Source organism: Sceloporus occidentalis, unplaced genomic scaffold (genome assembly GCF_023333645.1).
Source record: "Sceloporus occidentalis isolate IW3139 unplaced genomic scaffold, rSceOcc1.0.p SCAF_20, whole genome shotgun sequence".
NCBI classification, from domain to species: domain Eukaryota; kingdom Metazoa; phylum Chordata; class Lepidosauria; order Squamata; family Phrynosomatidae; genus Sceloporus; species Sceloporus occidentalis.
This window is the reverse complement of record NW_028317000.1, coordinates 10,649,036-10,670,239: the sequence shown is the minus strand read 5'-3', so window position 1 is coordinate 10,670,239 and position 21,204 is coordinate 10,649,036. Positions and strand designations below refer to the sequence as shown.

The 21,204-nt window shown below is 45.5% G+C and overlaps 1 protein-coding gene across 2 annotated transcripts; it reads right to left on the bottom strand.

Annotated features, from left to right (window-relative positions):
• Positions 1 to 438: 438 nt before the first annotated feature.
• B4GALT3 (beta-1,4-galactosyltransferase 3) lies at positions 439 to 19,232 on the bottom strand. Of its 2 annotated transcripts, none has more exons than XM_089483700.1 (7): positions 19,183 to 19,232; positions 14,349 to 14,660; positions 9,762 to 9,997; positions 8,944 to 9,134; positions 7,373 to 7,495; positions 5,167 to 5,271; positions 439 to 2,640 (listed from the first exon to the last, which is right to left on the bottom strand). In XM_089483700.1, the coding sequence occupies exons 2-7, from the start codon at positions 14,602 to 14,604 to the stop codon at positions 2,073 to 2,075; spliced, it is 1,479 nt and encodes a 492-aa protein (XP_089339826.1). In that variant the 5' UTR covers positions 14,605 to 14,660; positions 19,183 to 19,232; the 3' UTR covers positions 439 to 2,072. The 2 variants fall into 2 exon arrangements, with proteins under 2 accessions (XP_089339826.1, XP_089339827.1); XM_089483701.1 differs by lacking the exon at positions 19,183 to 19,232 and adding an exon at positions 17,791 to 18,024.
• Between the last annotated feature and the right edge of the window lie 1,972 nt (positions 19,233 to 21,204).

Sequence of the window (21,204 nt, the reverse complement as noted above, 5' to 3'; positions counted from 1 at the left end):
AAGAACTTTTGACCCCTTGGCTGTTTTGAGATTTACACTTCCAGAAGCTCTAGTCAGCTTGGCCAAGGTAAGGACCTATGGGAGTGGCAGTCAAAAACACTTGGAGAACCCAAGCTTTCCTTTCTCTGCTGGAAGAGCTGCTTTGTTATTGTGTAACCCTAAGGTGAACCTATCATGGGGTTTTCTTGTTCAGAGGTTTGCCACTGCCTTCCCCTGAGGCTGAGAGGGTGTGAGTTGCCGAAGGTCACCCAGTGAGTTTCATGGCTGAGCTGGGAAGTGAACCCATCTGGATCCATAGTCCAAAACATAAACCACTAGGCCACACCGACATAGAAGAGCTACAACGTTTGTCGATTTTCTTTCTGGCCTCAGGAAAGGGCAGTACCCAGAGGCAAAGACAGTGACCAAAAACAACGACTTACTTTTTAATTCATGGACAATATTTTTTATTATTATTTTAAAAAATCAATTATCAAAAATGGGAAGGGAACAGCAGCAGTTACAGCGAGAGATAACTCCATAAATAGAATAAATAGCTACACACTGTTGTCAGAAAACGAAAGATTGTGAGACGCACATATGAGGTGAAGAGGAGGGCAGGCTGGGGCCAGCCCCAAGAAAAATGGGAATAGGGGAAGAGCGATCCTGAAAGGCAGGTAGGCATTGAACAGCACAGAGCTACATCTATTCCTGCCATGTTTACAGCCTCTACTTTCCAGCATTTTTGGAGTGGTAGTGATGGGGACCTAAAGAACCCAACCGTTCAGTAGCTCCATGGAGGCCTTTCCCAGCCCGAAGTGTGGTTGCGGTCCCTGGAGTATTTGGTGGCAGGTGTGGAACTGCGCTTACAGCATTTATGTGATCAACTTCCAAAGGTGGGTAGCTTATTGCTCCAGAGCTAAAAAGTACATACAGGTATGCCCCAACTGAACCACAACAGAGCTAATCTTGGCAAGTATTTCTTGCTGGGCTCTAAAAGAAAAACAAAGTTCCAGTCTCAAACCACGTTGAGTTCTGGAAGCCAGGGGCATTGGACAGTGGCACAGCCGATAAGAGTCCAGTGCACCTGGCTAAATCACTACTCGGATTGCACTAGGTTTGTTGCTCACTGGCTGGATTGTGTAGGCCTGAGAAAACAGCTTGGACTTGCCCTCTTCCACAGACATCAAATTAACTGAGGGACCTTCTCTGTGCAAAATTTCTTATCTTGGGTGTGACTCAGTTGCAAAAATTTGGGTGTGAGCAGAAAGATGAAGTAAAGAACCAGGCCTACTCTCAACTCGTTGGTGGCAGGGGCCCAACTAAGGCCCAAGTCTTATTTCAGAAAAGAAACAAGAGGGGTCAGTCTGAAGCCTGGCTAAACCAGGCAATCTTTTCAGGTCCTCTTGGAAAGGCTTCATGCGGAAGACATTCGGCATCTGCAGGGGCACGTCTAGAACCTCCCTCCTCTTCTAAACTAGCCAAGAGGAAGAAGGGGACAGGTTGCAGTTTGGGGCTGCAAGAGGTCAAGGCCTTTGCAGGAGCTACCCACCTTTGATTGTGTGGGACCTGCCTTCACGTAGAGGTGGAGAAGTCCCCCCTAGTTTACCCAAAGGCAACTGGCATTTATCTAACTCAAGCCACTCTTCCACTCAGCAGCACGTGAACTTCAAGTCAACTTCATCACCATTTGAAAAGTGTATATAGAGATTCCCGCCAATACCAGTTAGTGGGATATGACCCTGATTCAAATTGTGAAGGGTTATTCCTGTGCAGGACACCGGACCTCTGAGCAGTGACCAAGATTTCCCATCTGCAAGAAGGAGATGGAGACCACCAGCAAGGGAACAAAACAGGGAGCACATTCCCTCAGAGTTTCACAGGTGTTTCATCCTCCTGCACTTGGGATCTCTTCGTTGGCCAGATTTGGCAAACCTGGCCCTTAAACACAACCTGCCCACCACACACAGGGAGAGGGCCTGTAAAGGCCTCCGGGCCACAGCAGTAGTGCAACTCCTACAATTGGTTCTAGACACGGCAGCTGGGCAGTGGCTACAGAGCGCTTGGACCTACCCTCTTTAGTCTCTACCTTCTCAGCCAGTATGATTGCTCATTGCCTCCCAGTGTGTTGTGCCCGAGGCAGTGCCCTCAGCCAAATTTCGGGAAGAGCCCAAGCTTGCCCACCCAGCACTGTGGAGCCGTTTCTCTTTCCCACCTTCCGCTGTGGGCTTTGGAACCTCCATGCTGGCTGCAGCCTGGACTGATGTTCCAACACTGGGGGCTCCAGTCTCCTCTTTCCCTATTGCAAGGCTTGTTTGGATTTTCTCCGCATTTGGTGCGAGATGCTCCTTCTTTCCTGGATCCAGCAGCGCCTGGATGGTCCCAAAGGGCACGTCGCCCCAACCCATTGCCTGGGATAGCTTGACAAAGGGAGTCTTGCGTAACATTTCCTGCCGGAACTCATGGTTGCTGCCGCCGTAGTTCCTCCCTCTGAGGCTGGGCAAGGCACCCTTCCCACCCTTGGTCACTCGAGGGTTGGTGCCAATGTCAGCTGTGATGTTGGTGTAAAGGGGGAGCAGTTCCTTCGACAGGAGTTTGTATGTGAGGGAATTCATGCCATCCTGAGTCCAGGCCCGGTGTGTCCTGATCAGCAGATCAAACCTACAAAGGAGAGGGAGAGACAGACAGCTGAAAAAGAGAATAAAGACCTCCACCCTATATAGCCTAAAGCTGCTGTCGGTTGTATGCAAGGCACCAACAGCATCAAATAAAAATGACTGCAGCACAAAAAAATGAAAACAGCAAGAGAACCATAGCTACAAGCTACTCTTTTAAAAACACGACCTTCCAGAAGGTGCTGGATTGCAACCTCCTTCACCCGTAAGCAATGGCTAAAGATGAGGGATGCAGCTAACCAAAAACATCCCATTCCTGTCTTAGAAAATCTGAAAGATCATCTTGTAGTCCAGACAGCACTGCACTGGGCCATCACAAGTGCCTTTTCCACCATCCTAGTGTCTTTCAGATGTTTTGGACTTCTTCTCCCATCAGCCCAACCTGGTCAAGAATTCTGAGAGTTGCAAGCCAAAATATCTGGGGGTGGGGACTGGATTGGTTATTTAGATATTTTTTAACATTTCAATTTTTTTTAAATTCTCAGTGAGAATTATGAGAATCCTGGAACAACTGTAGATCTTGGAGGTTCTACTCAGAACCTGAGTAGATCCTTGCGGTGAGTTAGGCCTCTGCCTCAAGGCAAATACACAATTCTCATAACTACGGCAGAAGAGACAGGTTATGCCTTCACACATTGGGGATCCTGGCACACCTCAAGCAATGCCATTGGCCTTCATCTGGTTGTAGGGTCATAGCCAGACACTTCTAGTTCCAGTTCTGACATCAGTTCTAGGAAAGATTCTGGAGCAGATCATTAAACAGAGAGTCTGTGAACATCTAGAAGGCAATGCCATAATCACAAAAAGTCAACATGGGTTTCAGAGAAACAAGTCATGCCAGACAAATCTAATCTCTTTCTTTGATAAAATTACCAGCTTGGTAGATGAAGGGAATGCTGTGGATATATAGTATATCTTGATTTCAGTAAGGCCTTTGACAAGGTTTCCCATGACATTCTTGCAAACAAGCTTGTAAAATGTGGGCTAGACAAGGTAACTGTTAAATGGATCTGTAATTGGTTGACCGGCCGAACCCAAAGGGTGCTCAACAATGGCTCCTTTTCATCCTGGAGAGAGGTGACCAGTGGGGTCCCACAGGGATCTGTCCTGGGTCCAGTGCTATTCAACATCTTTATCAATGACCTGGATGACAGAATTGGGAGCATACTTATCAAATTTGCAGATGACACCAAATTAGGGGGAATAGCTAATACCCCAGACAGGATCAAGATTCAAAATGACCTGAATAGACTAGAAAGCTGGGCCAAAGCTAACAAAATGAAATTCAACACAGAGAAATGTAAGGTATTGCACTTAGGGCGGAAAAATAAAATGCACAGATATAGGATGGGTGACACCTGGCTGAATGAAACTACGTGTGAAAGGGATCTAGGAGTCCAAGTAGACCACAAGTTGAACATGAGTGAACAGTGTGATGCGGCAGCTAAAAAGGCCAATGCTATTTTAGGCTGCATCAATAGAAGTATAGTGTCAAGATCAAGAGAAGTAATAGTGCCACTGTATTCTGCTTTGGTCAGGCCCCACCTAGAATATTGTGTCCAGTTCTGGGCGCCACAATTCAGAAAGGACATTGAGAAACTGGAGCGTGTCCAAAGGAGGGCGACAAAAATGGTGAAGGGTCTGGAAACCATGCCCTATGAGGAACGACTTAGGGAGCTGGGGATGTTTAGCCTGGAGAAGAGAAGGTTAAGAGGTGATATGATAGCCCTGTTTAAATATTTGAAAGGATGTCATATTGAGGAGGGAGCAAGCTTGTTTTCTGCTGCTCCAGAGAACAGGACCCGGAACAATGGATGCAAGCTACAGGAAAAGAGATTCCACCTGAACATTAGGAGGAACTTCCTGACAGTAAGGGCTGTTCGACAGTGGAATGCACTTCCTCGGAAGGTGATAGAGTCTCCTTCCTTGGAGGTCTTTAAACAGAGGCTGGATGGCCATCTGTCAGGGATGCTTTGATTTGGATTTCCTGCATGGCAGGGGGTTGGACTGAATGGCCCTAGTGGTCTCTTCCAACTCTACGATTCTATGATTCTATGATTCTTCAATCCCCTTTGCTCTGTACACATTCAGTCCCTCTTGCTGGATCTTGGTCTATGTGATTCATTAGATTCATGCCTATATCTTTGAATTTTTGCAACGACTTTAGCCTGGGAGAAGAGAAGGTTAAGAGGTTATATGATAGCCCTGTTTAAATACTGAGGATGGAGCAAGCTTGTTTTCTGCTGCTCCAGAGACTAGAACACGAAACAATGGATGCAAGCTACAAGAAAAGAGATTCCACCTCAACATTAGGAGGAACTTCTTGACAGTAAGAGCTGTTCAACAGTGGAAGACCCTCCCTTGGAGTGTGGTGGAGTCTCCTTTGAAGGTTTTTTAATAGAGACATGAAGGCCAACTGTTGGGAGTGCTTCGATTATGTATTCCTGCATGGCAGAATGGAGTATGGGATGGCACTTGAGGTCTCTTCCAACTCTAGGATTCTCTACAATACCTGTGTGGGTTCTCCTCATTGCCTTTGTCTCCCTTATGCTTCACCATCTTGTAGTGTCCAATGGAAACCGGAGGCCGGGATATCTTCATGCCAGCCAGACGTACTCTGGGGAAAGCAAAAATGCAAGTCAGAAGCATCAGGTTGTTCCAGGGATGCCCTAGCCTTGGGCCCCTGCCTACTCTAGCCATGTTTTTTTGGTAAAAAGAACTGGCCTTGCCCTGCTAGGAAATCAGAGACTACCAACCTATCATGGCAGTGGGCACTGAGCTCTTTCTCTTTTTCAACCCAGTGGCATTTGAAGAAGCAGCTAAGGCCAGAAACATGAACAAACTGTCTGAACCCAAGCTTGAATCTGACTTCTCCACAAACCTAGTGTCTTCCCTTTCCCTCTACTCAGATCTTTACAGAGCTTGAGCCAAGGCAAAATGCAAGAATTGAACTGATTTCCCTGCTGAGAAAGAAGGAACAGTTGCCATGGCAATGGATGTGCAATCTTTGCCGAATTCCTTAAATAGGCACAACTGAGGGGTGAGGAGGAGAAAACTGTTTCTTGAGCAAATCTCTGGCTGCATCCACACTGCAGAAACAATCCAGTTTGACACCATTTTAACTGCCATGGCTTAATGCTTTGGAATTCTGGGAAATTTCCAGACTTCCAAAGCACTGAGCCATGGCAGTTAAAGTGGTGTCAAACTGGATTATTTTTGCAGGGAGGATGCAGCCTATCAGAACTTAAAAAACCTCACTTTCTTCATATTTTGTTCACTGTTTCTTTGGCTTTTCCAGAAACACTGAAAGGCCACACTGTTCCCACTCTCATCATCAACAACAACACTATAGAGAAACCCCTGAATTCATACCTTCCAGATGTTTTGGACAATGCACATCATCCCCTGCCAGCTTGCTGGGAATGATGGGAGCTGTGGTCCAACACATCTGGAGGATGCCAAGCTGGGAACACTGCCTGCCCATTGGAAAACTACAGAGGGAAACACATCAACCTGCCATCCTATTGAACATATAACTCCATATTATATAGGTATGGTAGTTTCTTCCCAATTTTTAGTAACTGTCTCAGTCACAGCCTCACTAATGAATACATAAATGGAACATAGGAAGTGTTACCGGGTGACAAGGTTTACCCCATGGCTAGGAAAGGTGTGGCCCTTCAGATGTTGTTGAACTTCAACTCCCATCTGGCCAAGCTACTATAGCAATGGCCAGGGATGATGGGAACTGTACTTCTGCAACATATGAAGGAGCGTTGTTTCCCTGACATCACCCTATATCTGCCTTTATGTACCTGGGATCACCAACATTTTAGACTTCAGCTCCCATGAGTCCTCACCATTGGACAGGACATATCTCCTGGAGCTGATGGGAGTTACAGTCCAAACCCCCTGGAAAATTGTGAAAGGTTATGCAATAACTAATGGAATTACTGTTCTTTGTTGTTGTTCCATCTTACCTGGACGCTTCAGCCTAACCCACACCTTTAGTGGGAGGGGAAATGAGCATGCAAGGATCCAAGAGAGAGCACAAGGTGGAGTGGAGAAAGAAAGAGAGAAAAAGATGATGATGAAGGCAATGAGAAGGAAGGTACCACTCCAGTCATAGATCAGGAAGAGAGGGATGGAATAAGGCTGGGGCTTCTGAGTGGGAACTGTGTTCCAAGGGATCCCAGTACAATAAAATGAGATGAGAAAAAGGCTCCGATGCTAAAGAATGCCCTAAAAAGTACCTGTTGAAGGTACTCTCATCCATGGCTCATTTTTAGACTGGGAAAAAATGGACGTACCTATGCCACAATTCTACGCAAAGCAGCAACAAAAAGAGGGTGCTTTCTCGCTCAGACAATATCCTCTTAAAAGAAATCCGAGCTGTGCTGCTTTTGAAAGGTTTCCAGTCCTTAGGCTTGACAAGATGCATTTATAAGCGTGTGAGCACTGTCTACCTCCCAAGGTGGCTGAGTAAGACTTCTAGCAAAGGGGATGCAGGACTAAAGGATTACAATCCTCCCTCCACTCCTTACCATCATCACCTGAGATCCTATTGAGATCCTGACTCAAGGTGCCAAAAGACCACAACCAACAAAGCAAACTCTAAGCAACTGGGAGGGAGATGGATTGTGATAGAGAGGCACAAGGAAGGCAGAATGAAAGAAGAATGGCCAAGAAGGGAAGCGGTGGCAAATGGGGGCACTCACCTGGTAGCAATGTCATCATCCTCACCGCCCCAGCCCCAGTACTCATTGGGGAAGCCATTTATCTTCAGGTACTGCTCCGGAGTGAGGGCCGACACACCACCAAAATACTGTGAATAGGGAAGGCTGGAGACAGATAGGTCAGTGTTGTTAACCTGTCAGGAATCATGCTGCCTACCAAGAGATAAAAGTCTAAGTCACAGAATGAATCATAGAATCATATGAACACCATCCTCTCTGGAAGAAATGCTAGGAGAACCACTGCTGGTTGGACTAAGCCTCCTTTCTCTGCCTCCTTTCTGAGACAATTCAAAGATAAAGCCATGTTAGTCTGCAGAGCCAGTATGCAGAGAGATCTTGTAGTACCTTTGAGACTAACCAAACGAAAGAAGTTGGCAGCATGAGCTTTCTTCCTAGACATAAGATGCATCGCAGGAAGTAGACTTTAGTCTAAGAAAGCTCATGCTGCCAACTTCTTTCGTTTGATTAGTCTCAAAAGTGCTGCAAGATCTTTCTACATAGAAAGGACAACGCAAAGTGATTCCTTCCACACCCATCAACCTGGGTCTCTCACGCCACACAATTATAGTTCTTTGAGGCCACTTTAACTGTCATGGCACCATCCTATGCAATCCTGGGATCTAAAGTTTCGAGGGGAGATACTTAGGATTGCAGAGGATGCAGCCATGGCCTTTAAAGTAGAATCATACTGCTATAATTATGAAAGGGACTCTGGCTGCTGGAGGGCATTCCCTCTCTTTGCCAGCATTTCAACAGTCTCAGAGTAATCTAGGCCAAAGTTGGGCAGAAGGCAGATCAGTAGATCTCTGGGTAACTAAGACAGCAAGAGGTTTTGACCCATTACTTAACAACAGCAGCAGCAACATGGTTCTCCACCAGCCCCAGCACTAAATTATAGTAGTGAAATGAAAAAAAGCTTGTGGGCAGATTAACCAGGAGTGGATTCAGGTATGTAAGCACTTGAGAACTTTGAATTAATTTCATTAGAACTGTGTGCTTTTGGCACCAGGCTGCTATTGACCCAGGTGCCAAAAGACCAGAGTAACCAATTACTATATACACCCACGTACAAGTCTAAACAATTTAGTCAAAAAATTGACCCAAAATACCTGAGTCGACTTATCCACAGGTCAATGTAAGTATTGTACTTTAACTACAACCCCCATTACCTGCAACATGCCTAATGGCCAGAGATTATACGCATTTTGGATCCCAGGTTGGGAATAACTATTCTAGGGGTTTGCCAGGGCCGAATGAGTCTGACTGCTTCTCTTCCCCAATTGTTATGTGTGAGAGCCTTCTTTTTAAATGTCACCAGTGCCCCAGGGTATTATGGGAAATCAAAATAGCAGTTCCAACAACCTCAGGACCACTACTGCCATAACTAGGTCCCATTAAGGGGGCCTTACCAGAAATAACATTGCCCAGTGCTCCCTCAAACCTGGAACAGCCCTCAACTGGTCAACACATAACCCACCCATCGGCCATCTCTCAAGAGCAGTGCCACCTGAGAAGCCAAGCCTCATACCCCCCTTTCTATCCCGTTCCCTCACTTGTAGCCAAACTTGTTCATGGCGACAGAGACATGCTTGGGGCTCCAGGGGTCACAGGCATAGATGTTGTAGTCATTCTCTGGGATGAGGTCTACATCGTGGAGGTAGAGGCAGTTCCATTCTTCATCCTTCAAGGCCTCCTTCACGCCCACGTTCAAGAGCTTGGCCCGGTTGAAGGTGGCATTCCCAGCCTGCAGAAGATCAGGGGGTTGAGTGGGCCAGAAGCCACCACCAAAAAGACAACACACAGTTGGCGCAGAGGAGCTTCCGTGTAACAAAAGCTGCTTCAGATGCCATTAATTGATGCAATCAGCTTTTGCAACATCACAGTATCTTTTTAAGCTGGGAACACATGGCACTCTGGATGCTTCAGGACTGAAGCTCCCAACATCACAGTCAGCATTAGTGAGAGATGATGACTTACACAAATTTATAAAATGATACAAATAATATTCATCCATTCTATAATTGTTGGTCACTCTCACACTACCCTCTAGCCTATGGAATCCTGCGATTTGTCATTTCATGTGGTATTTCAAATTGTCTGCCAGACAGTGCTAATTCTTCAACAAACTACATATCCTAGGATCCCATACGATGTTTCCATGCAGTTAAAGGGATATAACTGTAGTGTGAAAGAGAGATTTCTCATCTTTTCCATATGTGGGATTTCCTTTTTTTAATGTTTGCTCCCTCTGTGTCATGGTAGCAGAGGTGTGTGGGCAGGATAGCACACAATCAACCTCCTTTAGCTATTAGCCAGGCTGCCTAGGACCACATAGCGCTCACTCCACCCACAAGCAAACCCACAAACAAACCTGATGTACAACATAGATTCCATATTGCAGCTGCTGGCGTTGAAGAAAAGGGTGAAGGTAGTACAGCAAGTGGCGAAGGTGCGTCTCCCGGTTGCGGTGTGGGATGATGATGGCTGTCCGGGAGTGTGACTCACAGGTGGCAGGGCAGTACCGGCCTCCAAGGGCCACCGCTGGGTTCTTCTCCTGAATCTGCTCCAGTGTTGGCACATGCCTGAAGCTCACAGTCAAGGGCCCAACTGGGATTGGTAGGGTGAGAGAAAAAGAACAAGAACAGAATCAGAAAGGCGCCGCTGCTTCTGCACATCTGGGTTCAAAAAGGCTGGACTTTGGCCCCTTGTTTCATTTCTGATATAACCTTATAAAATCCCAAATAATTCACCTAAATTTCTAGTTCCTGTAAGACATGAGAGGAATTGTGAGTCCTGCTAATAACTTCTCAACCAACAGATTAAAGTGAGCTGACTTTTGTCTTCTAGTGCCAAGGGGGCCCTTTAGTCAATTTTAACCTTTAAGTAGGATTTTTAGGAAAAGGGGGAACCGAAAGACACCACACATGCAAAAAGACAACAATAAGCTGTTAGAAACAAATGCTACCTCATCCTTGTGCCAAGTCCATCTGGGCTTTCTGTAATACCACAACAGCAGAATGAAGCACCACACTAAACAGCAGCCAGGAAAATCACCATCATCTCCAAAGAAATCTGGGGATCAGGTTCTTCCCTTTGCTGTCATAGACATGGGGCTCAAACTGGCTTGGGCATCAGTTCCCAGTTGCCTGTGGATTGGGCATCAGTTCCCAGAACTACTGGGGATGCTAAAAATTAGAGGAATATCTGAAAGATAATTTTAACTAAAATGCTATCATCACGACTCAGGATTTTCCAGGCCCTGAGGGAATCAAAAGATGCCAGACAACCAATCTCATTCCACTATCAGCAAATAAAGGATCCCAGACATTTTTCTTCACATCTAGGCCACTTTGCTCAAGAAGGTACCCAAGTTCTCCCGCTGCATCTTTGAACTAGCTGGTTAAACTGACCGTTCATCTTGAAGTAGCCTGCTTTGGGTCAGAGTGTCTGGCAACCTGAGTGGGTAAAAGCTGAGTAGATAAAAAACCTGAAGTTCAGAAACTTCACCTGCTCTCTTTACAAAAGGTGCCAGATTGAAATCCCAAGCATCTCCAGTTAAAAGGGTCAAGTAGCATGTGATATGAAAGCCCCTCTTTGCTTGAGACCCCAGAGAACCACTGCCCAACCAAGCAGACAGTCCTAGGCTGACATGATCGGATATAAAGGCAACTCATTAATTTATTATTATTATTATTATTATTATTATTATTATTATTATTATTATTATTAGCCCACCTCTCCCTCCGAATCAAGGCAGTTTACAGTAAGATAATAAAATACATAATACAACAAATCATAAAATTTCACAATCCCCCAAACTACCACCAGCATAAAATATAACACTTAATTACAAATTCAAAAAAAAAAATTCAAATTACAAATTCAAGTTAAAATTAGTTAAAAGATAGGCAGATAATAAAAATAGCTATGGGCAATGGGGTGGTCTTTTATGATGTTCCTAGTTCACTGCTATACAGCTGTGTTCCCCAAGCTAATGCCCTTCTAAGGTAAAGGACTAAAACTGACATCCATTATCCCTTGAAAACCTATATACCAATTCTATGTAACCTTGTGCCACCAAGACGTGCTAAAGGCAACTGCCAATGGGCATACTAGATGGGTATCGTGCAAACTGTAGTCCAACACATCAAGAGAAAGCTGCTATATACAGCATTATGTAAATGTATATACACACACACACACATTTTCCAAGTACATATACATATGAACGCAGTATTTGTAACAGCAGAGCTTGGGGACTTAGAGGTTTGTACCAAATCTTTCAAGGTGGAAGTAAGCATCTGCTGTAGAAGAGAATTAGCTCCTCAGCAACTCTCCCAAAATGCCACATTATACTGTATGCATAATTTACATTGGTCCAATTCAGTGATTCCCGAAGTGGACAGCCTGCCCCCCGCACCTGAGGCAGTGCAAAGATCCAAGGGGGCAGCGTCTTCAGTCAAAGTGCTGGTGTGCAGGAAAGACAAGGGGACCATGGTGGAAATGAGGAATTAGAGCATGTGGTGATGGGGAGAACCTGCAGCCAAAAGGAGCTTTCAAATTTGGGACCCTACTTAAGTTTGTGAGTTTTACTGGGACTTGGCTGGCAAATTGGAGCTGTGCTGCTTCTCCTGTCTTTGTTGGACATGCCATGAGAAGAAGCAGCAGGAAAAGCAATGTTTGTGTGTTGGGGAACAATGCCTTGAAGCTGTTTGGGGAAGGCATGTCTCTGGGAAGGAAGAGGGAAGAATATCCTGGATTGATTCTTTACAAGAATCTTTTGCCTCGCTTGCCTCTCTCAGACTGAGGGTCCTTCCTTGCTAGAGATAAATGTGGGAAACCAGCTGTGTCCTGTGTCAATCTTTGCACTTGGTCACCTTGGGAGTAGCAACCGAGCAGCTGGTCAAGCAATGACTGAGAAGCAATGACCCACGTTGGCCTTTGCTGCAAGGCTGGCACAGGTGAGAGGCTTCTCAGTCACTGTTCAGCCAGCTGTTTGGTTGTTGCTCCCAAAGCAAGTGGCTGCCTGGTCGCTGCTTGACCAGCTGCTCAGATTCTTCTCCCTTTGCATCCAGTCACCCTGGGACCAGCAACCAAGCAGACAAGTCTTCCTTTTGCTGTAAGGTTGGCATGGGTAAGAGGGAGAAGCAGGCCTGGGTCATTTTCACATTCACATACAAGAGACGGGAGGAGGTGGCAAGCTGGATACGCCTGAGTATAGAATCACAGAATCATAGAGTTGGAAGAGACCACAAGGGCCATCCAGTCCAACCTCCTGCCATGCAGGAAATCTCAAAGCATACCTGACAGATGGCCATCCAGCCTCTGCTTAAAGACCTCCAAAGGAGGAGACTCCACTACACTCCAAGAGAGTGTGTTCCACTGTCGAACAGCCCTTACTGTCAGGAAGTTCCTCCTAATGTTGAGGTGGAATCTCTTTTCCTGGAGCTTGCATCCATTGTTCCGGGTCCTGTTCTCTGGAGCAGCAGAAAACAAGCTTGCTCCCTCCTGAATATGACATCCCTTCAAATATTTAAACAGGGCTATAATATCACCTCTTAACCTTCTTTTCTCCAGGCCAAACATCCCCAGCTCCCTGAGTTGTTCCTCAGAGGACATGGTTTCCAGACCCTTCACCATTTTAGTTGCCCTCCTTTGGACACATGGCTCCAGTTTCTCCACATCCTTTTTTAATTGTGGTGCCCAGAACTGGAAGCAATATTCCAGGTGGGGCCTGACCAGAGCAGAATATAGTGGCACTATTACTTCCCTTGATCTAGACACTATACTTCTATTGATGCAGCCTAAAATCGCATTGGCCTTTTTAGCTGCCGCATCGCATTGTTGACTCATGTTCAACTTATGGTCTACTTGGACTCCTAGATCCCTTTCACACGTAGTTTCATTCAGCCAGGTGTCCTCCATCCTATATCTGTGCTTTTCGTTTTTCCGCCCTAAGTGCAGTACCTTACATTTCTCCGTGTTGAATTTCATTTTGTTAGCTGTGGCCCAGTTTTCTAGTCTGTTCAGCTCCTTTTGAATCTTGATCCTGTCCTCTGGGGTATTAGCTACTCCCCCTAATTTGGTGTCATCTGCAAATTTGATAAGTATGCCCCCAATTTTGTCCTCCAAGTCATTGATAAAGATGTTGAATAACACTGGCCCCAGGACAGAGCCCTGTGGGACCCCACAGGTCACTTCTCTCCAGGATGAAAAGGAGCCATTGTTGAGCACCCTTTGGCTTTGGCCAGTCAACCAATTACAAATCCATGTAACAGTTGCCTTGTCTAGCCCCCATTTTACAAGCTTGTTTGCAAGAATGTCATGGAAAACCTTGTCAAAGGCCTTAGTAAAATCAAGATATAGTATATCCACAGCATTCCCTTCGTCTACCAAGCTGGTAATTTTATCAAAGAAAGAGATCAGATTTGTCTGGCATGACTTGTTTCTCTGAAACCCATGTTGAATTTTTGTGATTATGGAATTGCTGCTGTCCAGCTGCCTGCTACACAAACAGTACACCTAATATCAGGAAATAGACATTGGGGGTAGTAAGGTTGTTGCCCAAAAAGAAAGGGGTCAGTAGCCCAAAAAAAGTTTGGGGACAACTGGTGCAGTGCATAAACATATTCTTCAATCCAAGCACAAGACAAAAATTCAGGAAATCTGCTACAGCCACCTTATCTGGAGTACTAGATTAAAATAACCTCTCTCTCTCTCTCTCTCTCACACACACACACACACACCCTGGGAAAGCTTTAAGGGAAATACTTTTCTCTGTAACCCCAAGAACCCAGATTTTAAAACGCTATTCCTGAAGGAGACCTCCAGAGCCTTTCAACTGTACAACTGTTGACTCACTATCTTCTTGTTCCTGGACTCTGAAACTAAGCATCATGACTAAAACAGCCCCAGCACCTCAGTCATCCCTTCGCTAGTTCCAGAATTCAAGACTCACTGAGGTATGGTGACCGATCTGGGCAATATGGCAGGGATCGCACGTGGTTATTGCCAGGCCATGGCTGCTGAGGCAAGAGGCTGAGGTTGGTGTAGACATCGTGGGTACGAGAGTAGTCGAAAGTTGGGTTGCCATCATGCCCAAAGAGGGAGGCCAGGTTTCGAAAGCCGCCAAAAGAGAAGTAAGCCATGAAGGCAAACTGGAAGCCAATGAGGAGAGCCAAGATGCAAGGCCGATCCAGAATCCTTCGGAGCATGGTGCTGGCGGTCGGTGAGATTTCCTTCCTGGATGCTGGAAGGACAGGAATCGCACCTGTAAAGATAGAAGAACAGGCCTTTTGAACGCCAGCGGAGAACTACAGTGAGAAAAGGCTAGTAACTCCTGGCCCTGCTTGTCAGCCAGAGTTTGAAAAGTTACTTTTTCACACAACTACTTCCAAAATCCCCCAGCTGTGTTAGCTATGGCATTCTGGGAATCATAGTGGAAAAAATAACATGTCCAAGCTTGTCTGTGGCTTTTCTGAGACACCTGATTGACCAACTGTAGGATGAAGGGAGCTGGTCAACCAGTGAGTGCCAAACCTTGGTCCTCCAGGTGTTCTGGACTTCAGCTCCCAGAAGTCCCAGCAAATATGGTCAACTGTCAGGAATTCTGGGAGCTGGAGTCCAAAACATCTGAAGGACCAAAGTTTGGGAACCACTGGTCTAGACCTACAACTAACCTTATACTGCAGAGTTCTCATTCTCTTAACCCTGGCTACTTCCATCATATTCTGCTTGCCACACAACTGAAACATAAAATTCTAGACATATACATGAATAGATACAGTAAGTCCCATGAGGAATGGCTAAATGTTATGTTTAAGCTAGACAAGGAAGATTATGGGGAGAAAAGGTATCTGTCTTCAAATATCTGAAAGTCTGCCCAAGAAGAAGTTGGATTGGAATTGTTCTGTTGCTCCAGAGAGCACGACTAGAAGCAATGGATGAAAACTACAGGGAACAGGTTTTCAGTTGTTCTGCAACCATAAAGAGCTCTTTCACTTTAGGAGACAATAGGTTCTCCTGCACTGGAGATACTTCAGCAAATGTCAGACAGCTCTCTGTTGTGCATGCTATTGCTACATCCTGAGCTGCAAAGCCTGCACTGAGAGGAAGGTTGGACTATATGACCTCCAGGATCCCTTCCTAAAATGTAACAGATACAATTCATACTGGCTCTGTCAATTACTTTAGAATTGTTTAGAGCAGCCTTGCCCGAAAAAGATCTCTTCAGATGCTTTGCCCAAGAAATGCCAACAGTCTCTCAGCCTGAATAGCAGGAGCGACTAATGTCATTTGCCAAAGAGTCAAAGGGACAGTTTGGGGAAGGCTGCAGAGGTGAGGAGTGGGCAAAACGCAGACCTCCAGATGCAACTCCCAACACCAGGCTGCATTAGTGATGAGGCTAAAGCTTCTGGGAGTTGCAGCCTGGCAATTGCAGAGCCACACTCTGCCTACCTTTTATACGCTTTCCGCCAATAGAGCCCCAGGACTTCTGGCACAAAAGTGAGAACTGTCCATAAAAACGATTAAGACAGTAGGGAATTTATCTGTAAGTATAGCACAGCTGGGGAGAAACCCAGCAACATACCTCCTGCTCTCTGCCCTAACAAAAGCAAACTAAAAATCAGGTAGCAGCAAACACAAGACATTCCTGTCTACAGCATTCCAGGCAGGCCTTGCAGCTTCTTACCAGCTAGGAACAAGCATTACCAAATAGCTTCTAATATCTATGCTCTCAACATACATAGAAGCTAACAAGGCTGGGTTTTCCAGTTTAGCAAACTTCATCAATAGCTCAAGTTTTCTATTAGAAGAGAGGATGACTATCAGACACACAATTGTGCAAGTGAGTAAATGAAGATCCAGATTTATCCATCCATCCATCTGGTGGTGTGTGTGTGTGTGTGTGTACACACACACATACCCATACACACACACACACACACACACACACACACACACACATATATATATATATATATATATATACACACATATGCCCCCTGTAGTTTGAACCCATTGCTCCTTGTCCTTGGTCCAAAACACACTGCAGAAATAATCCAGTTAGAGACCACTTTAACTGCCCTGACTCAGTACTAGGAAATTCTGGGAACATTTAGGCTTCTCTGTCAGAGAACTCTGAGGCTACAATAAACTACAATTCCCAGGATTCCCTAGCACTGAACCAGGGCAATTAAAGTGGTCTCAAACTGGATGATTTCTGCAGTGTGTTTTGGACATGAGTCTTCAGACCTGTGGAAAACAAACCTGTTCCCTCTTTGATATGACATTCCTTCAGATACTTAAACAGGCCTATCATATCCCCTCTTAACCTTCACTTCTCCAGGCGAAACATACCCAGCTCCTTAAGTCTCTCCTCATAGGGCATGGTTTCCATACCCTTCACCATTTTAGTTGCCCTCCTCTGGACACACTCCAGCTTCTCAACATCCTTTCTGAATTGTGGTGCCCAGAACTTAATGCAACCAAGGATCACACTGGCTTTTTTAGCTGCTGCATCACACTGTTGACTCATGTTTAGCCTGTGGTTTACTAAGACTCCTAGATGTACTGTTGTCGAGCCAGGTATCCTAGACCTGTGCATTTCATTATTTCTGCCTAAGTCCCATCCCTTACATTTCTCCCTGTTGAAATTCATCCTGTTAGCTTTAGCCCAGCCCTCTAATCTGTCAAGGGCATTTTGAATTCTGATCCTGTCCTCTGGGGGATTAGCTACTCGTCCTAATTTGGTGTCATCTGCAAATTTGATAAGCATGCCCTCTATTTGATAAGCATGCCCTTGATCTATTCCTTCATCCAAGTCATTGATCAAGATGCTGAATAGCATTGGTCCTAGGACAGAGCCCTGTGGGACCCCACTGGTCACTTGTCTCCAGGATGAAAAGGAGACATTGCTGAGCACCTTTTGGTTTCGGCCCTTTGAGTTTTTGGCCCTATGACATTTCTCTAAATCAACTGGATTCTCTCACACATAGTTGTGTTTGTGTTGGAGGCTGCATTCCTCACCTCCTAGAGACACCATTTAAATATTTACACACAGGGCTAGAGATTGCAAATATCTGGATGTACAGTTTTCAGCATACACCTAGCTCCCAATGTTTTCTTTTTTTAAAATGAAGCCCAGAAAAGGTTTGGAAACCCTTTGTGGACTATTCAAAGCTATAGCTGCGTTAGTCTGTGGAATCAGCATGTAGAGAGATCTTGTTGCACCTTAGTCTCAAAGATGCTACAAGATCTGTCTACTTTGCGGAGTGCATTAAAGACTAAAGAATTCTAGTGTTAATACAATTCTAGGAACGGCTGTTCGGTAAATTTCAAATGCCACAGCTCCATACATACCACCCGATTCTGGGAATTGGGATTTAATACTGCGTTACCTTGTCATGGCTCCATGCTCTTGAATTTTAGGAATGGTAGCTTGGTCCACTTTAACTTTCCATGGTCCAATAGCATGGGATTCTGGGGAACAGTAGTTTGATACCACTTTAACTTGCCATGGCTCAATAGCAATAGCATTTACATTTCTATATTGCTTCATAGTCAACTAAGCACTCGCTAAGCTAGTGGTCCCCAAATTGTGCCCTTTAATAAGAGACTTTGGACGTCAGCTCCCAGAAGCCTCAGCCATGTTGGCCAATAGCCTGGGATTCTGGGAGTTGAAGTCCAAAATTCCCTTAAAGAGCACAGTTTGGGGACCATTGCTCTAAGAGGTTATTCATTTTACTGACCTATGAAAGGATGGAAACTTGACGCAACCTTGGAGCTCTCTGGGATCAAACTCAGAGCCTTGTTGCTGCAGGAACAGCATTTAACCACTGCGCCACAAGGGCGCCTTCACTACTATGGAATTCTGGGAATTGTAGTTAGATACCACTTTAACTGCCATGGCTCAGTGCTACAGAATTCTAGGAGTTGCAGTTGGGCAAACTGCCATGGCTCCATGCTATCTAACACTGGGAATTGTAATTGGATGCCGCATTAACATGTCATGGCTCCTCCATGCTATGGAATCCTGGGAACTACCGCTTGATCCACTTTAACTTGCCAATGGTACGGAAATCTGGGTGATACCACTCCCAACTTGCCCTGGCTATGGAAGCCTAGGAATTGCAGTTTGGCCCACTTTAACCGCCACGGCTCAATAGTATGGAATTCTGGGAACTAGTGTTTGATGCCACTTTAACTGCCACAGCTCCATAATATAGAATGCTGGGAATTCTAGCTTGGCACATTTTTTTAACTGTCACAGCTCCATGTCTGGGACTTCAAATTCTGGGACTTTGGATGTCTACCAAACTCTGGGTCTCAGTATGGAGCCATGGCTCTGTACTGTGGCATTCTGGGAGACTACAGCCTTATCCCACTTGCCATGGCCAGGGAATCTGGGCTTTTGCTCTGGTGCCACGGCCAAGGACACTTCCCAGGACTCCCTTAGCATAGAGCCATGGCAGTTAAACTGGTGTCAAACTGGATTATCCCTGCAGTGTGGATGGACCTCTGACTTCCCCATAAGGCATCCTGGGATATGTTCACTGACTCCCAAAACAACCCTATATCCCAAAACATCCACTTGCTGTCTGGATCAAGGCTATGGAATTCTGGAACTCCAACTCCCAGAATTCCATAGCCTTGAGCCAGAAAAGGTGCCAAACCGGGTTATTCCTCCAGTGTGGATGCAGCCACAGAGATACTAAGGACCCCCATGTTGCCCCCATCGCCCACTGGCCACTCTAAGCCCCATCCTCCTTCTCAGGAGGCCTCCCAGGTACCTGCAGCCTTGAAGGGTCTTCCTCTTCTCAGCTCCAACTGAGAAGCAAGAGCCCCACCGCCGCCATCTTGAAAAGGGGAGACAAAGGGGGCGGGGACTAGAGGGGGAGACCAGCCAGTGACGTAGCATGACGTGGGCGCGGCCTTGGCGTCGCAATTCTTCAGGCCGCCTCTAGAGGGCGCAGAAGAGTAAGGAAAGAGGCTTGATTCAGCGGTTCCCAAACTTTGGCCCTCCAGGTATTTTGGACTTCAACTCCCAGAAGCCTCAGCCCTCTTAGCTAATGGCCTGGGATTCTGGGAGCTGAAGTCCAACAGCTCTGGAAGGGCAGAATTTGGGAACCACTGGAAAAGCCTGTGGCTTTTTTTAGAGACCAGTGAAAAACTGTTACGGTGATTGTGGGATATCTCTGATTCAGAACTGATTTTTCTCTGATTTCTGTGATTTTCTGTGAATTTGTTCTTTCTGTGATGATTCCTAGCCGCAATCCTAGCACTTATTCTGACTCTGAGTCATGCAGTGTTGCCAACAAGCCTTAAAGTTATTCCCCAGAATGTTATAGCAAAACCCCCAGAATCCCCCAATATTTATTATTATTATTTACTCAAAATCCCTGGAAGGAAATTAATGAAATTCCCCAGATTCCAGATTCCAGGGTAATCCCCAGAAATTGGCAACACTGGTCACACAGTTACATTCAGTTGTTTCAGTTACTGCAGCCTTCCTTGTGTGAGGGTTTTTTTTTAATTATAATATTCATTCATTAAACATCTATTGCTAATCTGATCTCTTTTTAAAATAGAATTACCAGCTTGGTGGATGAAGGGAATGCTGGATATAGTATATCTTGATTTCAGTAAGGCCTTTGACAAGGTTTCCCATGACATTCTTGCAAACAAGCTTGTAAAATGTGGGCTAGACAAGGTAACTGTTAAATGGATTTCTAATTGGTTGGCTGACCGAACGCAAAGGGTGCTCAACAATGGCTCCTTTTCATCCTGGAGAGAAGTGACCAGTGGGGTCCCACAGGGCTCTGTCCTGGGGCCAGTGTTATTCAACATCTTTATCAATGACTTAGATGACAGAATTGGGGGCATACTCATCAAATCTGCAGATGACACCAAATTAGGAGGAATAGCTAATACTCCGGAGGACAGGATCAAAATTTGAAATGACCTGAATGGACTAGAAAGCTGGGCCAAAGCTAACAAAATGGAATTCGACAGGGAGAAATGTAAGGTACTGCACTTAGAGCGGAAAAATAAAATGCACAGATATAGGATGGGGGACAGCTGGCTGAATGAAACTACGTGTGAAAGGAATCTAGGAGTCCAAGTAGACCATAGGTTGAACATGAGTCAACAATGCGATGCAGCAGCTAAAAAGACCAGTGCGATTCTAGGCTGCATCAATAAAAGGATAGTGTCTAGGGATGTAATAGTGCCACTCTACTCTGCTTTGGTCAGACCCCACCTGGAATATTGTGTCCAGTTCTGGGCACCACAATTCAAAAAGGATATTGAGAAACTGGAGCGTGTACAAAGGAGAGTAACTAAAATGGTGAAAGGTCTGGAAACCATGCCCTATGAGGAGAGACTTAGGGAGCTGGGGATATGTAGCCTGGAGAAAAGAAGGTTAAGAGGTGATAGCCCTGTTTAAATACTTGAAGGGGTGTCATATTCAGGAAGGAGCAAGCTTGCTTTCTGCTGTTCCAGAGAACAGGACACAGAGCAGTGAATGCAAGCTGCAGGAAAAGAGATTCCAGCTCAACATTAGAAGGAACTTTCTGACAGTAAGGGCTGTCCGACAGTGGAACACACTCCTTTGAAGTGTAATGGAGTCGATTCCTTGGAGGTCTTTAAACAGAGGCTGGATGGCCATCTGTTGGGAATGCTTTGATTGAGAGTTCCTGCATGGCAGACTGGGGTTGGACTGGATGGCCCTTGTGGTCTCTTCCAACTCTAGGATTGTATTCTATGATTCTCCATATAATATATGTAACTATATGTATACTAATACCTTAACA